General features: G+C 33.7%; 1 protein-coding gene across 1 annotated transcript; it reads left to right on the top strand.

Annotated features, from left to right (window-relative positions):
• Positions 1–1,627: 1,627 nt before the first annotated feature.
• LOC114326615 (coiled-coil domain-containing protein 42-like) lies at positions 1,628–19,048 on the top strand. Its single transcript, XM_028275037.2, has 6 exons — positions 1,628–1,830; positions 5,403–5,607; positions 11,925–12,098; positions 15,098–15,250; positions 17,166–17,303; positions 18,807–19,048. The coding sequence occupies exons 1-6, from the start codon at positions 1,706–1,708 to the stop codon at positions 19,026–19,028; spliced, it is 1,017 nt and encodes a 338-aa protein (XP_028130838.2). The 5' UTR covers positions 1,628–1,705; the 3' UTR covers positions 19,029–19,048.
• Positions 19,049–20,840: the final 1,792 nt, after the last annotated feature.

The raw sequence follows: 20,840 nt of genomic DNA, 5'->3' as shown, positions 1-20,840 counted from the left end.
GAATGCTATAACTTTACGAGCTTTGTTTCGTTTGTGAAAGTAAGCAGGACAAAAGATTATATCAGTCTCTAATCGGAATATGATTAAAGGCAGTTTTATTGATGTGATTTCTGCTTATAAATATATCTAAAACCTATAGAAAGAACAAGAGCTTTCTTAAGGGCGCAAAATGTCGCCTGTAAAATGTTCGGTGTGTTTTAAATGTATTAATTTTTTTCGAATCCTGAGAAAACTAATAAGTATTTTGAAAAATTTAAACGTAGAATGAAAGACTACATTATTACCGAGGGTAGGAAGTCCCTTAGAATAAACAAAAAATTTCTAGTGATTGAAATATTTAAAATTTAAAATTTCTATTTTTTTTTCACTCCTGTAACTTTTTAAAACAAACATAGAATTTCAGGGACCTTCTATCCTCGGTATAACGTAATCTTTCATTCTGCGTTTAAATTTTTCAAAAATACTTATTAGTTTTCTCAGAATTCGAAAAAAATGAATAGATTTAAAACAAACATTTTGACAGGCGACATTTTGCACCTATGCCCTTAAGTCAACAAAGGCCTTAACAAAATACGGATTGATTTGTGGATGTTTTAGTTGAATATTCTGAATATTTTTCCTTTATAATTTTTAATTGTCTTTTTAATAATCTTTCAATGATGATGTCTCTAGGATTACGCTATACATTGTATTTTGTGTATTCATTTAGATATTTACAAAGTTTAACAGGACTTGAAGGCCTAAGACTAAAAAGTTTTATTTTCCATCACAGTTACTATTTGCTATATGTCTCCCTCAGAATACCAAACATCTAGCGTTTTAAACAGAACTTAATATTGCAATAAAGAAACAAAAATTGCAATACCTTGGCCACGTGATAAGAGGAACAAAATATTCTGCAGAATATCATGTTGAGAAATGTTTTAGGAAAGCGTAGCGTTAGAACGCGACGAATGGCATCGCTGCGCAACCTCAGGAAGTGATTTAATTTCTCATCTAATCAACTTTTTAGAGCAGCTGTAAACATAATACAAATAGTCATTATGATCGTCAAGGTTCGACAGAAAAGGGCACCTTAGGAAGAAGAAGACAAAAATGGATGAAACGAGGTATTAGCGTCACTAGTTCTATAGGAAGGTTGTTTAGCCAAATCTTTAAAAAACTAATAGGGGCGGAGTATCAAGAAATAGAAGAACAAAGCGTCTTCCGTGCAGAACAATCCTGGATAGACAATATTTTTACTCTACAAGTAATAGAGAGACCTGTTGCTACAAATCTTACTACCCCTTTTGTGTTCATAGATCTCGAAAATATCTTAGTACCTTTAGAAAATTTTTACATAAAAATACCTTCCATTCTAACAAAGTTCAAAGTTAGATAGATAACAGGAACTATCTGAAGATGATTTTGATAGATGAATAGAATTTTGTGAAAACTTAACACAGAAAATAAGATAGCAAAATAACTTCATAAACTTTGTTTAATGATTATTATGTGAATAACGGTCCAAGTTATTATTACTTAATTATAGACAACGATCCAAAACATAGTAAGATTTAAAAAAAAAATGTCATATTAAAAAGCGTAATCAAACTTCACATGAAATTTGACAATACATACGGTTTTGACAAGCTACATATTTATATACTTAGTATTACTAATTGTAAAGCTTGTATCTACCTTTATTATAGTTACAAAAATTAGAATGGAGAACAAAAATAAATACAAAATCCCTGGTAAATTGCAAATAACTATTCCAAAAAGAACACCTTACGATATTCAGAGGGTACAAGATTATTTGGTATCGAAAAATATGACTAGAATGGAAAAGTAAGTCAATATTTATCGTTTTAATATGAGTTTCTCTCTTAGATTATTCTAAAAATATGTCTCCAAACGGAAATGTTTTTTCTCACGAACCGTAAGTCGATGGTGTAAAATAGTCTACAATGGACGCTGCGTCTATTCGAGTTTTCTATACCAATAGGAAACGAATACCTATATACCTAAGTTTTGCTGACGACCAAATAATGATCGCACAAGACGAAGATGATCACAGTTTTATGATGAGAAAACTGGAACAGGAATCGAATCATACAAGCCCGAAGAGCTATAGCATGTCTAAACGGAGTTCTAGGGAGTAAAGCAATATCAAAGAAAAGAAAATGGAACATATATGAGACAATGGTTAAAACTAGCCTACTTTATGGAGCCGAGACATGGAGAATAACCGAGAAATATAAGAAAAAGGTCAAAGCCACGGAAATGGATGCCATCAGAAGATCGATGAGAATATCAAGAGCCGAAAGAATAAGGAATGAAGTAATAAAACAACAAATGGGTGTAGAGGGCACTATAGTTGAGGATATTGAAAGAAAACAGCTCATATGGTATGGGCATGTAAGCCGAATGGGGGACGAAAGATTGCCTAAAAAATCTATGATGTGGCAACCCCCAGAGAAGAAAAAACGAGGACGACCACCACAGAGCTGGAATCTGGGAGTTAGGAAAAGCGATTAGCGCTGGAAATCTAAATGAAGGCCTAACTCAGGACAGAATACAGTGGCGTTTGGGAGTCGGACAACGTCGTAAGACGTTATAAAATATAAAATATATATATATATATATATATATATATATATATATATATATATATATAACTGGAACAGGAACGAACATACAAATATTGGGATGGAAATAAACCTAAAGAAAACTGAATACCCAACAACGGAGAATACAGAAATAAAACAGCTAGAAATAGACGAAGGTAAACAAATCAAAGGATCAAAGTCCATAAGGAAAAATTTTCCTGTAGCTGGCTGTATACCTTTAATTACAAAAATTGAAAAAGATCTTCTGTGTAAAAGGAAGATTAGTTTGAAAACCCCAATAAAGGGCTTCATTAAAATACAGAACGTTTTCGCTCTAAAGAGAGCATCATCAGTGTTCTAAGCAACCTCTACACGCTAAGCCACCAATAATACATGGGTTAAAACCCTTAAAATGCCGACCAAAGGTCTTATATTGGCATATGATTTATTAAACCCTGGCGATGGGTGAAATTTAAAGGGTATACCTCAAGGCACCATATGACTATACCACAAGCATGTGGGTGGTTGAGTTGATTTCTTCACAAAGAGAAAGGTGAAAGCCAATTGATGCTCTCTTTAGAGTGAAAACGTTCTATATTTTAATGTAGCCCTATATTGGGGTTTTCAAACTAATATACCTTTTACACAGAAGATCTTTTTCTTCAATTTTTGTAAAGGATCAAAGGTACAAAAATTTATGTTATAAAACCTCATCTGTGGCTCAGTGGTAAGAGCGCCTGCCTTTGGATCGAAAGGTCCGAATGGTCGTGAGTTCGAATCTCACCAGGTTCAGGAATTTTTCGTTTATTATAAATTAATAAATAAAAATAGTTTCTGTCCTTGTGGGATCGGTACTCACCGGAGGGACCGCAGACTTTCGGATACAATTAGCGTCTCTTTGCAAAGACAATGACGTCGACTTTGCAAAGTAAAAGACACTTACTCAACTCACACACTACACATGACACTAGGTACCTAACTGCAAAAATTCACCGTACCTACCATGCCAATGGTCATTAGTTGTCGAGGCATTAGCTAAATAAAAAAAAATAGGTTGCATAATATCAAACAAAGCAACAAATGAAGAAGATATAAAAAATAGACTAGGACAAAAAAGGAGACTGCCTACGAAAATTGAACCCGTTACTGTGGTGAGATAAGATACTGTCAGTATACAAACAAAAAGAAGAAGATATCCTCACGCTATGTATCACAGAAGATATAACACCATGACAAGAAATATCTTCACTTGTGGGTGTGGACAATCTTCTTCTTAAAGTGCCTATCCGTTCCGGATGTTGGCGGTCATCATGGCTATCTTGACTTTGTTTACAGCAGCGCGGAACACTTCAGTGGTAGTCGTGTTGTACCACTTTCGTAAATTTTGAAGCCAGGAAATGCGTCTTCTTCCCGGTCCTCTTTTACCATTTACCTTCCCTTGGAGAATCAGTTGGAGAAGGCCGTAACGTTCTTGATTTCTCATTACATGTCCTAGATATTCTAATTTTTTTGTTTTGATGGTTATGAGAATTTCACAATCTTTCCCCATTCTATTTAGGACTTCCACATTAGTAATTCCGTCAACCCAGGATATACGTAAGATGCGCCTATAACACCACATTTCGAAAGCTTCGAGTCGATTCATAGATGCAACAGTTAGTGTCCACGCTTCCATTCCGTAGAGCAGAACTGTGAATATGTTTCATTTCAACAGACGGTATTTTGTTTTTAATGATATGTCTAGACTGTTGAAAATGGGACTCATTCTAACGTATGCTGCTTTCGCTTTTATTATTCGCTGTTTAATTTCTGTTGAGTGGTCCCATTGGCTATTTAAATTCGTTTTCAGATATGTATATTGCTCAACTCTTTCGATATTCTGTTGGTTGATTGTAAGTTGAGCGTTTAGTATTGGTTTTTTACTAATTGTCATAAATTTGGTCTTCTTTATGTTAAGAGCTAGTCCGTATCTGTTGCTGACTTTTGTTATACGATTTGTTAATATCTGTAAATCATTCAGATTATCGGCAAAGACTATGGTGTCATCTGCATATCTAAAGTTATTCAACCTTCCATCAATTATTAATACTCCTTTCGCACAACCGTCTAAAGCTTCCTTAAATACCCATTCAGACTAAATATTCAGAGTAAATATTTATATAATATAGTGTGGTAATATGTGTGGACAATAAATAGGAAAAACAAAAACAAAATAAGAGCAACGGAGATTGAATTCCTAAAGAGAAGCTGCAGAGTAATAAGAAAAAATAGATAAAGATTAAGAAAGATTGGGAATGAACTCAGATATAATAGACTACATCTAAAGAAGAGATTACCTTGGTACAGTACGGACATGTCAAAAGAGCAGACCAAAATCGTTGAATAAATATAATAACAAAGTTGAGGAAGATAGGAAAAAGGAAGAGAGGCAGATCCCGAAGATCTTCTTCTAAAGAGAAGCTGCAGAGTAATAAGAAGAGATAGACCAAATAACATAAAGATTAAGAAAGATTGGGAATGAACTCAGATATAATAGACTACATCTAAAGAAGAGATTGCCTTGGTACAGTACGGACATGTCAAAAGAGCAGACCAAAATCGTTGAATCAATATAATAACAAAGTTGAGGAAGATAGAAGAACAGGAAGAGAGACAGACCCCGAAGATCTTTCAGAGATGAAGTGGAAAAAGAAATGTGCAGGAAGGGACTACCAAAACAGAAAGAACTGGAGAAAACGGTTGAGTGAAGGAATACCGTGAGAAGTGTGGAATTCCTTAGTATAATTTATTCATTTTATTTTCTCTTTATAGAGTGTATCCCCAATTTGATGTCGTCAAGTCCGAAGATCCGAAAGCCGAACTAGCCAGACTGCAAATAAAATTGCTCGATTCTGAGGAGCTGCTTGACCAGAAAAGGAAGACTTTAGTAGAAACCAGAACAGAATTAGACAAGCAGTGGCAAGAGCTTGATAATAAGGAACAGGCATTGAGGGAAAATTTTCGAAAATTTGATCAGGTAAGCTTTTTTCTTTTCCTTGCTTTTTTTTCACCTTGGTACATAACCACGATGTTTTCCTCAGTATTTTGCATAATACTAACTCTGTCGATGTTAGTGCTATTACATCCAAAATTTGGCAAAGAAGCGCCTCTTTATTTGAAAGAATATAGTCGGCCATAGATCAATGTTCTCTGGTATTGTCAAAGGTATAATTAAGTTCTTTCAAAATTCTTAATTTTAAACTCGGGAATTATTTCGGCCCGTTTCATTAAACTATGGCTATTCTTGTTATTTAAAATGTCTCTTCCTCTCCTTTACAAAATTACCATTATTGCAGTGTGGTGCAGTTAAAACATTTACCCATATTAATAAAATGCTCTATAGACCAGGACTGATCTGTGAAAAACGTCTATTTTTGGATGTGAGCGGTGGCATTCGAATTTTGCAGATAAAGTTAGGTGACACCTTCAATAATAATAATTCACTTATGCTCCTTATCAAATATGCCCGCAACATTAATAAATAAATTAAAATATTTAAAAATTTCGGAAAACATCGATTTTTTTCTACTTTCTTTGCTTATAACTTTAAAACGATTCGTTTTGGAACAAAGTCGTAGAGAAATAAAATAAAGATAATTGAATTTTGTATGATATACGACTGGTTAAAAATGTCTTAAAGTATTACCCTTTCTGTAATTTAGCAATAAATACAAAATAAGAAGGCAAAATAAGCCTGTTGTTATTCAATGTTTTTTAACCACTTTGGTGGCACTTAGAACCTTAGTGATTCGCTTAGAAAATTCTTATACCATACTTAAACAGTCTACCAAATTTCATTAAAATCAACCAAATAGATTTTGCATAATAAATTTGCAATCTGAATTTTTTTTTAAAAGTTCAAATTTTTAAAAGTTTTCTGAACAAAAAGTAGATCATTTAGAAGTTGGCTAATTTTTTTACATATAAAGAGGCACTCTACCTATCTAATACACTTTACAGAATTAAAATCGGATTATTTAAGGGGCCTCAGCAATGTTTTAAAATTATAAACAGTTTTTTGGCTTATAAACAAATAGCTTTGTTTAAAAATAAAAACATTAATTTTTAGCAATGCAAACAATCAAAAACGGTATAATTTGACTTAAACTTTCAAATGCTGTCAGGAGAATTGCTTTTTTATTGAAGTTATACTTCTTTAGGCACGAGGGTGAATTTTTACATTCCCTTGCGCATGCGCACACCGACAGTATCGTATTAGTCGCTACATCTTTATGTATAAGGTGTGCGTGAAACGAATATATTATTAGTGTTTTTAGTAAATATATTTATTATAAAAAAAGACTAAGTTTTCACTCTAATGGCATATAACATATCCCACCAGAATGAAAACAATGGGAACCTTCTCTGGTTACACCTCCGAGGCTTCTACAATTTGCAAGCCATACGGATGCTGAGACTAAGGAAGATGAGGGAATTCTACAATTTACAATTCACGTCACATCTGCTCAGCGCGGTAAAGTTCCAACGAGATTGGTTCCCTTCATACTCCACACAGAGTAAATGTAAATAAAAAAAAAAAAAATGAATAACCATTTTCAATTTCGTTGCAAAACGAAAATACAGCCGAACCATATTCCAGTCCAATCAGAGAGTGCTGCAAGCACCTCTACCGGTTTCGAAACTTATTAGTCTCTCATCAGGAGGCACATATGCTGCTCTCCCTGATCCAACCAAAACAAACCCCAGCGTGCAGTCCCGAATTGCAACGAACGAAATGGCATAGATGCCCTAGCGGCAACTGCTAGCAAAAGACTAAGTTTTCACTCTAATGGCATATAACATATCCCACCAGAATGAAAACAATGGGAACCTTCTCTGGTTACACCTCCGAGGCTTCTACAATTTGCAAGCCATACGGATGCTGAGACTAAGGAAGATGAGGGAATTCTACAATTTACAATTCACGTCACATCTGCTCAGCGCGGTAAAGTTCCAACGAGATTGGTTCCCTTCATACTCCACACAGAGTAAATGTAAAAAAAAAAAAAAAAAAAAAAAAAAAAAAAAAAAAAAAATGAATAACCATTTTCAATTTCGTTGCAAAACGAAAATACAGCCGAACCATATTCCAGTCCAATCAGAGAGTGCTGCAAGCACCTCTACCGGTTTCGAAACTTATTAGTCTCTCATCAGGAGGCACATATGCTGCTCTCCCTGATCCAACCAAAACAAACCCCAGCGTGCAGTCCCGAATTGCAACGAACGAAATGGCATAGATGCCCTAGCGGCAACTGCTAGCAAAAGACTAAGTTTTCACTCTAATGGCATATAACATATCCCACCAGAATGAAAACAATGGGAATTTTTTTTTTTTTTTTTTTTTTTTTTATTTACATTTACTCTGTGTGGAGTATGAAGGGAACCAATCTCGTTGGAACTTTACCGCGCTGAGCAGATGTGACGTGAATTGTAAATTGTAGAATTCCCTCATCTTCCTTAGTCTCAGCATCCGTATGGCTTGCAAATTGTAGAAGCCTCGGAGGTGTAACCAGAGAAGGTTCCCATTGTTTTCATTCTGGTGGGATATGTTATATGCCATTAGAGTGAAAACTTAGTCTTTTGCTAGCAGTTGCCGCTAGGGCATCTATGCCATTTCGTTCGTTGCAATTCGGGACTGCACGCTGGGGTTTGTTTTGGTTGGATCAGGGAGAGCAGCATATGTGCCTCCTGATGAGAGACTAATAAGTTTCGAAACCGGTAGAGGTGCTTGCAGCACTCTCTGATTGGACTGGAATATGGTTCGGCTGTATTTTCGTTTTGCAACGAAATTGAAAATGGTTATTCATTTTTTTTTTTTTTTTTATATTTATTATAATTTTTGTGTCTTTGGATTTGTCTTCCTCGGGAATAAGATATTTTATAATAATAGTAATTATATTTAAAGTACTTTTGTATACTTCACTTGGTCTATTAAATTTGTCAGTATGTATGCTAAACCTTGTAACCTGTCAAAGCAAAGGGAATACAGCTCAGTGGTAGAGCGTGTGACCGAAGATCGAGAGGTCCCCGGTTCAAATCCGTGTGTTTTCTATTTTTTTTTTTATTTTTGGTATTGTTTTAATAAAAATTTTTGGAAAGTAATAAGTAAAAATTAATTTAATCTTTAAATAAAATACAAATAACCTGTTAAAAGTATATTTATTTCGTTGAAATCATATAATAGAAGTATAACTTCTTACGTGTGTACAAAGTACACACACATTCTTTTTTTTTTTTTTAATCAAAAGTTATTTGGGTTCAAAAATTGCAATTTTTCGATTTTTTGAAATAGTCGAGGAAATGAAGCTGAAAAAAAGGCAAAACCTCTCAATTTTTTCGTCCAGCATCGATTTGTACAAAAATTTGGGATTAGGCTCATTACACCCTCTAGTTCATTTTCTATATTGAGCCGTTGTACGCTTTTGGTTTTTTAAGGGTGAAAACTACCCCTAATTGTAAAAAAATATATAATAACTTTTTAAACTTTAATATTGTCAACATTTGGTTCTTATTAGTTACATAATGATTGTTTTATGCTTTAAGATATACTATCATAATATTTCAACCCTTAAAACCACCCTTGTTGGAGCTATATATAAAAATTAACTTATCCTAAAAGAATAATTTCGGTTTGAATCGATTTGCATAAAAATTTGGGATTAGGATCGTCTCACCCTGTACTTCATATTCTATATCATGCTAAAGGGCGTTGATTATTTTTAGGGGTGTAAACTACCCCTTATTGTCAAAAATTATACAAACACATTGTAAACTTTAATATGGGTAAAATTTGGTTTTGATTGGTTAAATAATGATTGCTTTATACTTTAAGATATAATATCATAATATTGCAACCCTTAAAAACCACCCTTAATAACATTACAGTTTTTATAAGTAGATATTTTAATAGATCTATATAGAAAAAAAAGTAGAATTAAAGAATTACAAAAACATTTATTTGCACAAAAATACGAATTTACAAATATGTACAAATACAAATAGTTTTTTAGTCATCTTCCTTTTAGTCATCATCTGTATACGAACCGGTTCTGTGGTATTATACATACATTGAAAATTATCCATAAACGGAATATCCGAATTTTTCGAAAAAAAAAATTGTTTTATAAACACAGCTCCTTCATTTTTGGCGATAAAATTTTTTTTCAAAAACGACTTTGTAGGATTCTTGAAGAGTTATAAGACTATGTAAATTAAATTCCGTAAAATCCCTTAGTTTTTAATTAGTGTGGGTTTAAAGGGCTCGAACAAGTGGGTGTTTGCTCGTAAATAGGGGTTTTAAACAGCTATATCTCGCTAAATTTTCACTGTAATAAAAATTTATGAACAGGAAAATTTTAGTTATTAAAAAAGCTATAATTTAGTAGTCCATAATTTTTTTCGTATCTCCAGTATTTTCGAAGATATTTTGAAGTAAAAAGTGAAAAATGGGAAATTCCAAAAAATTAATTTTTCTTTAAACTGTAATTTTTCTAAAATTAGGCCTTATAAATAAGCCAAACTTTTTGAGTGTATTGATATTACAAATATAAAAGAAATTACAGAAAGGTGAAGACCAATTTTTAATATGGAGGGTAGTTAGGGGGTTGTTTTCACTGATTTTTTTTTTCATAGAGAAAAGCAGGTACCGACCTTTTTTTGATCATAAGTCGTTTAATTTTCAGGCTAGAAACTTTTTATTATTATATTTTGAAAGGCCTAACTGTGTAATTAAAAAAAAAAATATTTAAGTTTTCCTCGAAAAATGCAAAGTTTTTCCGTTATTTTACTTTGAATATTTCAAATTATGCATTTGACGAAAAAAGCTAACTTTTAACATGCCGTATCTCGGTTTATATTTGTTTTACCGATATTACAGAAAAAGAATTTGATTTGTGTTACTAAAAGATACAATTTTGATATCCACAGTTTTTTTTATTAAATGTATATTCTTCGAGGTATTCTCAAAAAAACCTCTAAAAAAGTCGATTTTTTCATCGAAAAACTGTTACTTTCAAGCGCGAATAACTCGAAAAATATTAGTTTTACAAAGAAAATGTAAAAAACATTTTTTTCTTAGAATTACGTTTTACATCGGTTTACATGGTTAAAATGTAATAAAAAATTTCCGCACCCGAGATGGGGTGGCAGCCATCCCCAAGGTTTTAGCGTACAGCGGTATGATATAGAAAATCATCCTTGGACTATTCACTACCTTCTGTGAAAATTTCAAGTAAATCTATGCTGGACGAAAAAATTGCGAGCCAAAATGCTTCATTTCCTCGACTAAAAGTTTTACCGCGTTTATCTAGAAAACTATGCATCCTACGAAAAAACTTTTAAGAACATTTTTTGCTTAGAATTACCCAAGAAATACAAAAAAAATGTTTTATTTTGCGAAAAATCGCTGTTATGTAATTCCTGGAGTTCTTTATTTATAACAATCTTATCGACATCCGGATCAACTGTTACCCAAAAAATTCGTGTTCTATGGGTCAAAATACATAAAAAAACTTATGTAAGTCCTTCTAAATACAGGAGGACGTTACATCCCCTCCTGGCGACAACAATAATTTGTTTATAAGCCAAAAAATTGTTTATCACTTTAAAACATTGCTGAGGCTGCCTAAATAATCCGATTTTAATTCTATAAGGTGTATTAGTAAGATAGAGTGCCTGTTTATATGTAAAAAGATTAGCCAACTTTTAAATGGTCTACTTTTTGTTCAGAAAGTTTTTAAAAAATTTGAACTTTTTTAAAAACATTTAAATTGCAAAATTATTATGCAAAATCTATTAGGTCGGTTTTAAGAAATTTGGTGAAGGGTTTAAGTATGTTATAAGAATTTTTTAAGCCAATTACGAAGGTTTTAAGTGCAACTAAAGTTGTTGAAAAACATTGAACAAAAATAGGCTTATTTTGTCCCCTTATTCTGTATTTATTGATATTTTGCAGAAAGGGTAATGATTTAAGACATTTTTAATCAGTCGTATATCATACAAAATTTAATTATCTTTATTGTGTTTCCCTACGACTTTGTTCCAAAATGAATCGTTTTAAGCAAAGACTATAGAAAAAAATCGATGTTTATCGAAATTTTAAAATATTTTAATCTTTTTATTAATGTTCCGGGCATATTTGAGAAGGAGCATAAGTCAATTATTATTATTGAAGTTGTCACCTAACTTTATCTGCAAAAATCCGAATGCCACCTCTCACAGACACCTCAAAACAGATCCGTCCTGGTCTACTATATAGATTTCCAATAAAATTAAACTGTTTTGCTTTCCTTTTAGTTTATTAAGGAAAATATGGACAAACGCGAACGAGCAGAAAAGAAAATAAAAGACGACACCAAATTGTGCGCACAAAGAACTAAAGATATTGAAAAATGTAACAAAGATTACCAGGCTCTGAAGGACACCAAATTCGAAATGGACAAAAAAATTAAAGAATTTCGTTTATACGAAGTAAGTGAGCTGAATTTTTTACATATTTTTTCTCTCATCATCCAGTCTCAAAAGTCCACTGCTGAACATAGGCCTCTTTCTCGTGTTTCCAACTCCGTCTATCTAGCGCCGCTCTTATCCAGTTTTATTTAGCATTCTTAAATTGCCAGTCCATCTTTTAGGTGGTCCACCAACGCTTATCTTGTCTTCCCTTGGTCTTCATTCCAATAACATTCTTGTTCATCGCCCATCTGTTATTCTAGCTATGTGTCCTGCCTATCTCTATTCTATCTGGCAATCCTTTTGATGGCATCAATCATCTTGGTTCTTCCCCTGTTTTTTTTATTTTTTCTTTATTTTTTATTTTGTTTCGAGTTATTCCTAACATAGATCGCTCCATTATTTTCTATGTGACTCTCAGTTAATTAGCCGAGGCTTCTGTTATGGTACGTAAGTGTTTTTGCTCCGTATGTCAACACGGAATACATTGATCAAATATTTTTCTTTTCAGGTATGTGGGCAGCTCACTTTTAAAAGTTTCTCTCAATTTTCCATATGCTGCCCAACCACACATATTCTTCTCTTCAGTTCATGGCGCTGATTATCCATATATATTGTTATGATCTACTTTTTATTACTTTAATATCACTTAATCTTTATTTGATTACTCCAATTAATTATTTAATCACTTATCCAATTGTCACAAATCATACAAAAAAGTTAATAAAAAATCTCAGGGTGCCTTTTTATAATACAAAAAAATATCTCAATTATCTTATGTTATACTTATCTTCTCTCGTGGTTTCAGTATCTCTTAGTTGGTTCTAATCGGGAAAAAATATTGGGAAAAGGAATTAAATAGAAATATAAAATAATCATACAGAATTTTATTATCAAAATCAATACTCTAAAAATCGATCAAATTTAAAACCTGTGGACACAGCGTCCGAATGAAATTTTTACCATTTAAATTTATTCTAGTTAAAAAAACAATTTATCGGTTTGTTCCCGATGACTTTGATAAAACAAGCTAAACAAACAAATTTAGGTATTCGCAAATTACCTATACTTCCTATTTACTTTTTGAAATATTGGAATCTTAATTCATATGCTTTACTCAAAATTTTAGTTTGCGAACATAAAAATATCTTTCACATAAATTGACTGACCTTTTGCTTCACTCACTCTGATGTCTTTTCTTGACCCAAAACAGCTCTCCCTCGTTGACTATGTTAGGCTACCCATCAAAGCCCTCTCCGTTCTCAAGCTTCAAATCTATCAGCATACCAGCACCAATTCTCCAAGAAAACACAAACTCCAAAAATTCTCTCCTCTCCTTCTCACAGTAATGCAGAATCAAAGAGGAATTTAGTCTCAATTTGATCTGACTCTCGTTCCACTTTTCAGCTCTATTCTCCACTATCAAAACACCCACTGGTACTTGCTATCTAACTATCCACGAAAACGTTGACTGCTCTTCAGCGATGCCAATAACATAATGAGTTCCTCTTTCCAAAACTATCTCAACATTCAAAACAAAACTTTCCCCATTCCAAAGTGCCTAGCCAATCAGAAACATTTATCTCCCCACCTTCTTTTTTTTATTTGAAAACAAGCAGTCACTCTCTCAAAAATATTCCTACCCAAACTTACGACCTTCCGGAAGTTATCTAAATATTCCTATCATTAAACAAACATATTTAAAATTCCAAACTTTCTTTACATTAATTTCCTAAGAACTAATTAATGTGGCTTTGCCCTCGTGCATAACAAAACATCGTTATAATCTCCAAATACCCTGAACAATTATGGTCTATTCATATCACTTTCTTTCCTAATGTGTTCTATTTTTCAGGGAAAAAGCTAACTAACGATAAATCACTTCTTAAAAACTACTTATAATAAATAGTTACAAATCAATGTACAGGGTGGATCAAATTTATGTCCCCGCGTTATATTAAAAAAATTAAAAAATTTATTCTGTTTTTGATTGATAGATTGATCCACAATAATATATTCGGTTTCATAACGTCTTACGACGTTGTCCGACTCCCAAACGTCACTGTATTCTGTCCTGAGTTAGGTCTTCATTTAGATTTCGAGCGCTAATCGCTTTTCCTAACTCCCAGATTCCAGCTCTGTGGTGGTCTTCCTCGTTTTTTCTTCTCTGGGGGTTGCCACATCATAGTTTTTTTAGGCAATCTTTCGTCCCCCATTCGGCTCATATGCTGTTGAGCCATATGAGCTGTTTTCTTTCAATACCCTTAACTATAGTGCCCTCTACACCCATTTGTTGTTTTATTACTTCATTCCTTATTCTTTCGGCTCTTGATATTCTCATCCATTTTCTGATGGCATCCATTTCCGTGGCTTCGACCTTTTTCTTATATTTCTTGGTTATTCTCCATGTCTCGGCTCCATAAAGTAGGCTAGTTTTAACCATTGTTCCATATATGTTCCATTTTCATTTCTTTGATATTTGTTTATTCCATAGAACTCCGTTTAGACATGCTATAGCTCTTCGTGCTTGTATGATTCGATGTCTAGTTCGTCTTTGCCACTACGGTCGAAGATGACGCCCAGGTATTTATATTCGTCACATGGATTTATTTTTTGATTTTCTTCGATATCGAGTTGTTCTGCTTCAGCGCCAATTATCCATGCCAATCATAATTTCTTGTTCTAGGTATTTATATTTTTTTACGAGTTCTGTTTCTTGTCCAACAATACTGGTCTTCTGGTTGGGTACCAGATTTGCCATTATTTTTGTTTTCGAGCTGTTTATATTTAAACCTACATTTTCTGTAGCCTCAACGAGCTCCTGTACCATCTGTCTTGCCATTCCTAGATCCTTAACTATTATGTATATATCACCAGCGGCGAAACATAAGTTGTTTAGAAAATATTCTCCATTTATTTTTATTTCCTTTGTCGGCCAATCCAAAATCTCCAGTTTAGATAAATTTGTCTTGTTCTTAACACTTTCAATTAATACCTAAACATGTCTGTTTTATTTTCAGAATTTTCTTGATAAAGTAGTTAACACTTCCCAAGAGTTTATTTCTATACAGGATATGATCAATCGTTATATGACTCTTTTGAGTGCTAAGCAAAGTTTGGCGAAGTTACAAGAGGAAAATTTGGTAGCCTTAGAAAGAGCAAAAAGCGATATGGTAAGATTTTTAACATTTCTCTTAGCTATTTTATTTTTGTAGATTGTAGCATGGTTTTAGGCCTATTTCCAGTGGGAACCGTATATACTATGCTAATAAAACATTGATGATATCGAAATTATTAGAACGTTAATTAGACCTGTCTTAACCTATGGTTGTGCAATCTGGGTAATGGCAAAAAAGATGAAGCTCAACTCAAGACATTCGAGAGAAAGATAATGCGAAAAGTATACGGTCCACCGCAAGAGGAAGACGGCACATGGAGAATCAGGAGTAACGAAGTGAATGATGTAATTTCAGGCTAGATTTTACAAGATTTCTAAAAATTCAAAGATACTCATTCATAGCTGGAGAGACAAAAAGATGCAAAAAGAACAAAGAAAATATTATAATGGAAGCCGAAAGGAAGGCCCAGAACGGGATTGTTGGATAACGTGGAAGATAACCTGAAAACTATGAATGTAAAATTTCTTCTTTTTCTTCTTTTTTTTTGTATAGACATGACTCTGTCTGTTTTTTAAATGTGCCTCTAGTAAGTTGTCGTTTCATCGTTTTCGTGGTCTTCCCACTGATCGTCTTCCTATTGGGAAACCGTCTCTCGCTGTCCTGACTACCCTATTTGTTGTCATTCGGCGTATATGGTCATTCCATTCTATTCTTCTGTTTCTTACTTAGTTATTAATGTTATCCACCTTGCATATCCGTCGTATATTTGTACTTCTAGCTCTGTCCCATAGAGTCTTACCATCGATTTTTTGAAGGGTTTTCATTTCCGCTGTTTCGAGCAATCTTTTTGTCCTCTCTGTGACGGGTCGTATTTCTGGCGCGTATGTCATTATTGGTCTGATGACTGTCTTGTAAATTCTGCCTTTCATTTCTTTTCAGATATTTTTATTTCTCCATATTGTGTCATTCAGGCAACCTGCGGCTCTGTTTGCTCTATTCACTTGATCTTCCACTTCTGTTTCGAGCCTTCCGTAGCTAGATAGTGTGATGCCTAGGTATTTAAACTCCATCACTTGTTCTATTATCTGACCTTTCATCTCCAATTTACATCTTATTGGATCTGCTGTTATAACCATGCATTTTGTCTTTTTTGAGGAAATTAACATGTTAAATTTTCTAGAGATTATGTTGAATTGGTGCAGCATAAGTTGTAAAATGTAAATCATCTTCACTTTGAGAGATTAGTATTGCATCGTCCGCATAGCAGATTATTTTAAGTTGTTTTTCTCCCATTTGGTATCCTTTTTAGTTCTTACTTTTTTATTATTTCGTCCATGATCAGGTTGAACAATAAATGACTCAATGAATTCCCCTGTCTTATCCCATTGCCAGCTTCAATTAGGTCAGTTAGTTCATCTTCCACTTTTACTTTTTTTGTATTGTTCTGGTAGATGTTTTCGATCGTTTTAATTATTCCTAGAGGTACCTCTCTCCAGTATAACAAATGGATAACGTCCTTTAATGTGATTGTGTCAAATGCTTTCTTAAGGTCCATGAAACATAAATATGCCGGTTTGTTTTATTCCAACGATTTCTCTTGAACTTTTTTTCATCTGCCTCATTATAAATATAGCGTCAGTGCATGACCTTCCCGACCTAACACCTTGTTGATCTTCTGCTATTGTTATAATTGTAAAATGTAAAACAATCAAGGAAAAGGGGACAATAAAGATCTGAATTGAAGGACACGCAAAGACAGGCAAATACCCATCCAGGATTAGGATGCCAAAAGAAGAAGAAGTAGTTTTAAAACTTGCTAGTCTCTCTGTTTCCCAACCTAACAATATTCAGAGCAATATGCCTAGCCTAAGTTAGCTATAAACTTGGTACATCTATAGAAAATCCTAAGGGAGGGAGCACTTAGTAATTAATACATCTGTCATCATTAAATAATTATTTTAATTTCTAGATGAAATTGATTGAAGAGAAAAACTTTGTAATAATGGGTCTTAACAATCAGATTGCAAATCTTCAAGCACGATTCGAAAACGCGAAAATTAAGTCCATTGAATGTGAACAATTGGTGCTTCAAATCAAAAACAATGCAGTAAGGTTTATTTCTTTCATATATATTTTTTAAACGCCAAACGTCATTGATAATAGCATAATAGTATATCATTTTATTTTTCGCTTAAATACTGGCAGACGGTATAAACTGTATTACAGAGTTTATCAAAAATTTTAATCCAAATATACACTCCTGGCCAAAAAAATCCGGACACCTTGTTGTCCCATTTTAGTGAGTTTTTTAGTATGTTTAGCCTTATTCTCTAAGAATATCGATGTAGTAATATTGTTGCTGAACAGGTAAATGTCATTGTATACCTGGCTTAACAATAATACTGTGTTTTTTCTCAAAGTTCAGAAAATCCTGTGGAATATTCTAGCATTTAAGAAATATTGAAATTAAAACTCAATTGTAGCCTTGGCTTTTCTTAACATTCTGCTTTTTGACTCATTCACTTATGTTGCATAATGAAAAAGTTAGGTACTTTGACAACTAGCCATGTTCTTCATCAATACAGGGTGTTTCCAAATAAGTGCGACAAACTTTAAGGGATAATTCTGCATTAAAACGTAATGACCGTTTGATTTATAAACCTTTGTCTGCAAAAGCTTCGTTTCCGAGATACAGGATGTTGAATTTTTTCTTACACACTGGCGATTTATTTATTTCTCTAAAACCGGTTGAGATATGCAAATAAAATTCGGTGGATTTAAAAAGGTAGTTATAACGCATTTTTTGACATATTTTATATTCACCATTGGCGTGCATACGGGTCAGATTACCTTGTCCTAGTACCTATATGCACGCCAATGGTGAATATAAAATTTTTAGTTGTATGTCAAAAAATGTGAAATAACTACCTCTTAAAACCTATCGAATTTCATTTGCATATCTCAACCAGTTTTAGAGCAATAAATAAATCGTCATTTTGTAAAAAATTCAACAATCCGTATCCCGGAAATGAAACATTTGCGGACATATGTTTATAAAGCAAACTGTCATTATTTTTTCATGCAGAATTAACCCTTAAAGTTTGTCGCACTTATTTACAAACACCCTGTATTGATGAAGAACATGGCTAGTTGTTAAGTACCTAACTTTTTTATTATCCAACATAAGTGAATGACTCAAAAAGCAGAATGTTAAGAAAAGCTAAGGCTACAATTGAGTTTTAATTTCAATGTTTTTTAATTACTAGAATATTCCACAGGGTGTTCCGAAATTTTCGGAAAAACACAGTATTATTGTTACACCCGGTAAACAATAACATGTTTCAATATTACTACATCGGCAACTGTTCGGCAACAATATTACTACATCGAGATTCTTAAATAATAAGGCTATATTATACTAAAAAATCACTAAAATGGGACAATGGGTTTATTAGATTCGAGACATAAAAAATTACCCGTTTTTAAGGTGTCCCGATTTTTTTGGCCGGGAGTGTAGATAGTTTATTAAGTACTAACTGAATGTGATTTTGATATTATATAAAAGTTTTTTCTAATAAAAATAATCTAATAATTGTTATGAAATTTTCAGGTACAGCAGCTTAACAACATCGACGAAGTGAAATCATCAGTTTGGAACCTTTACACCCATATGGCACACTCCAAGATGCACCCAATCAAAATAGCAAAGGAAAATGTGGAAGAACAGATGATGTATATTAAAAGAACGCTTACAGAACTATCGAAAGTAAATCAAATACTAAGAAGGAGAGCCAGGCAAAATAAGTCCAAATCGAAGACAAGATATACATAAATGTTATTTAAAATTACTTATTTAAATAAATTATTAACCAAAATAAAATTTATTTGTATTTGACAATAATTATATCATCATCAATCAGCCAATCGCGTCTACTGCTGGACATAGGCTTCCCTCAGTTCTTTCCAGTGTTCTGTACACTGGGCAGTTTGTAGTCAGTTTCCCGCTACTCTTTTTATGTCGTCGGTCTATTTAGTCGGTGGTCGTCCTCGGCTTCTTTTATAGTTTCTGAGTCTTTATTTCATGATTCGTCGTGTCCACCGTCCATCTTGTATTCTATCTAAGTGCCCTGCCCAGTTCCACTTAAAAACCTGGATCCGCGTACCAAAAAAAAGTTGATTAATAGCAAGCTGAAAATTTGTTAATAGATTAACGGTGTCTAGTCGGACAAACTTTAATGTATGGGAAGTGTAAAGTAAGCACTGGAACAGGGAAAGTTTTAATTGTGGAACAGGTAAAAATTGGGAACGTCAAACTACGAAAACGTTCCATGTGTTTTGTCGGACAGAACTTCCAATTGATTTGTTACCATTTCATTAAACTCTCATGCAAAAATCAGACTGGTGTTTATCACCAACTGGGTATTTTATTGAGTGGAACACGAAGAACATGTCAAATGGCAGGAATCATGTTGGTTAGTAATAGCAGTCCGATTTTTGCAGGTGAGTTTATTGAAAGGGTAACAAATCAATTGGATTTTCTGTCCGACAAAATATATGGGACGTTTTCGTAATCTCTGACGTTTCAATTTTTTAAACTGTTTTACAGTTAAAACTTCCCCTGTTCCAGTGTTTTCGTTCATCAAAGTTTGTCCAACTAGACACCGTTATGCTATTACCAAGTACCCCGCACAAACCTTATGGAAATTAGGTCCCAGTGGATTTAGTTCATACTTTTTGAAAATACTCTTTGAAGCATCCTGATAAAAAGTTTTTATGTGCACAACTCGATCGTATGGAGAATTTTCAAGATATAGAGGCACAAACTCGGAAAATTATAAAATTTAGTGGGTATACCAATCCCCTGAGTTACTGGTTATCTGGCAACATGTAGAAGTTTGGATCAAAGAAAAGTACTTGTAGTCTAAGATTTTTTCCTGGCTATCCAATGGCAACCTTTACTTTTATTGACCTTCAACGGACCTCGTCTTCTAGAGTTTCGAGGGTTTTCGGCATTAAATTGATATAAACAAATTACTCATGGCTTTTTGGGATCATTAAACACGAATATGCCATCAGAATTGACCCCCGGAGCACCTGGTTTCCAAGGTCAATGAAAGGGGCTCCTAAAGTTTCGAGGGTCTTCGGTACTACATTAATGCAAACGGATTAGTTATAGGTTTTTGGGGTTGCTGAACACGAATACGTGATCAGCACAGACACAGGAGCACCTGGTGCCTAAGACCGGTTATCTTCTAGAGTTTTGAAGGAATCAAATGGATTACTCTTAGGTTTTTGGGGTTGCTGAACATTTAATGCCGAAACCTGTCGAAACTACAGAAGAAGACCTGCCTTAGGCACAAGGTGCTCCGTGGGTCGGATCTGATGGCGTATTCACATTCCAGGCCCCAAAAACCTGTGAGTAATCAGTTTACATTAATTTAGTACCGAAAGCTCTCGAATCTCCAAAGCATGACGTTGACGTACTTTAGGCACCAGCTACTCCGATGTCTGTTCTGATGGGGTATTCGTGTTCAGCATTTCCAAAAACCTATGACTAATCCGTTTGCATCAATGTAGTACCGGAGACCTTCAAAACTCCAGGAGCCCCTTTCATTGACCTTGTAAACCAAGTGCTCCGGAAGTC

Source organism: Diabrotica virgifera, chromosome 3, assembly GCF_917563875.1.
Source record: "Diabrotica virgifera virgifera chromosome 3, PGI_DIABVI_V3a".
In the NCBI taxonomy this organism is placed as follows: Eukaryota; Metazoa; Arthropoda; class Insecta; order Coleoptera; family Chrysomelidae; genus Diabrotica; species Diabrotica virgifera.
This window is presented reverse-complemented; position numbering and strand designations above follow the sequence as displayed.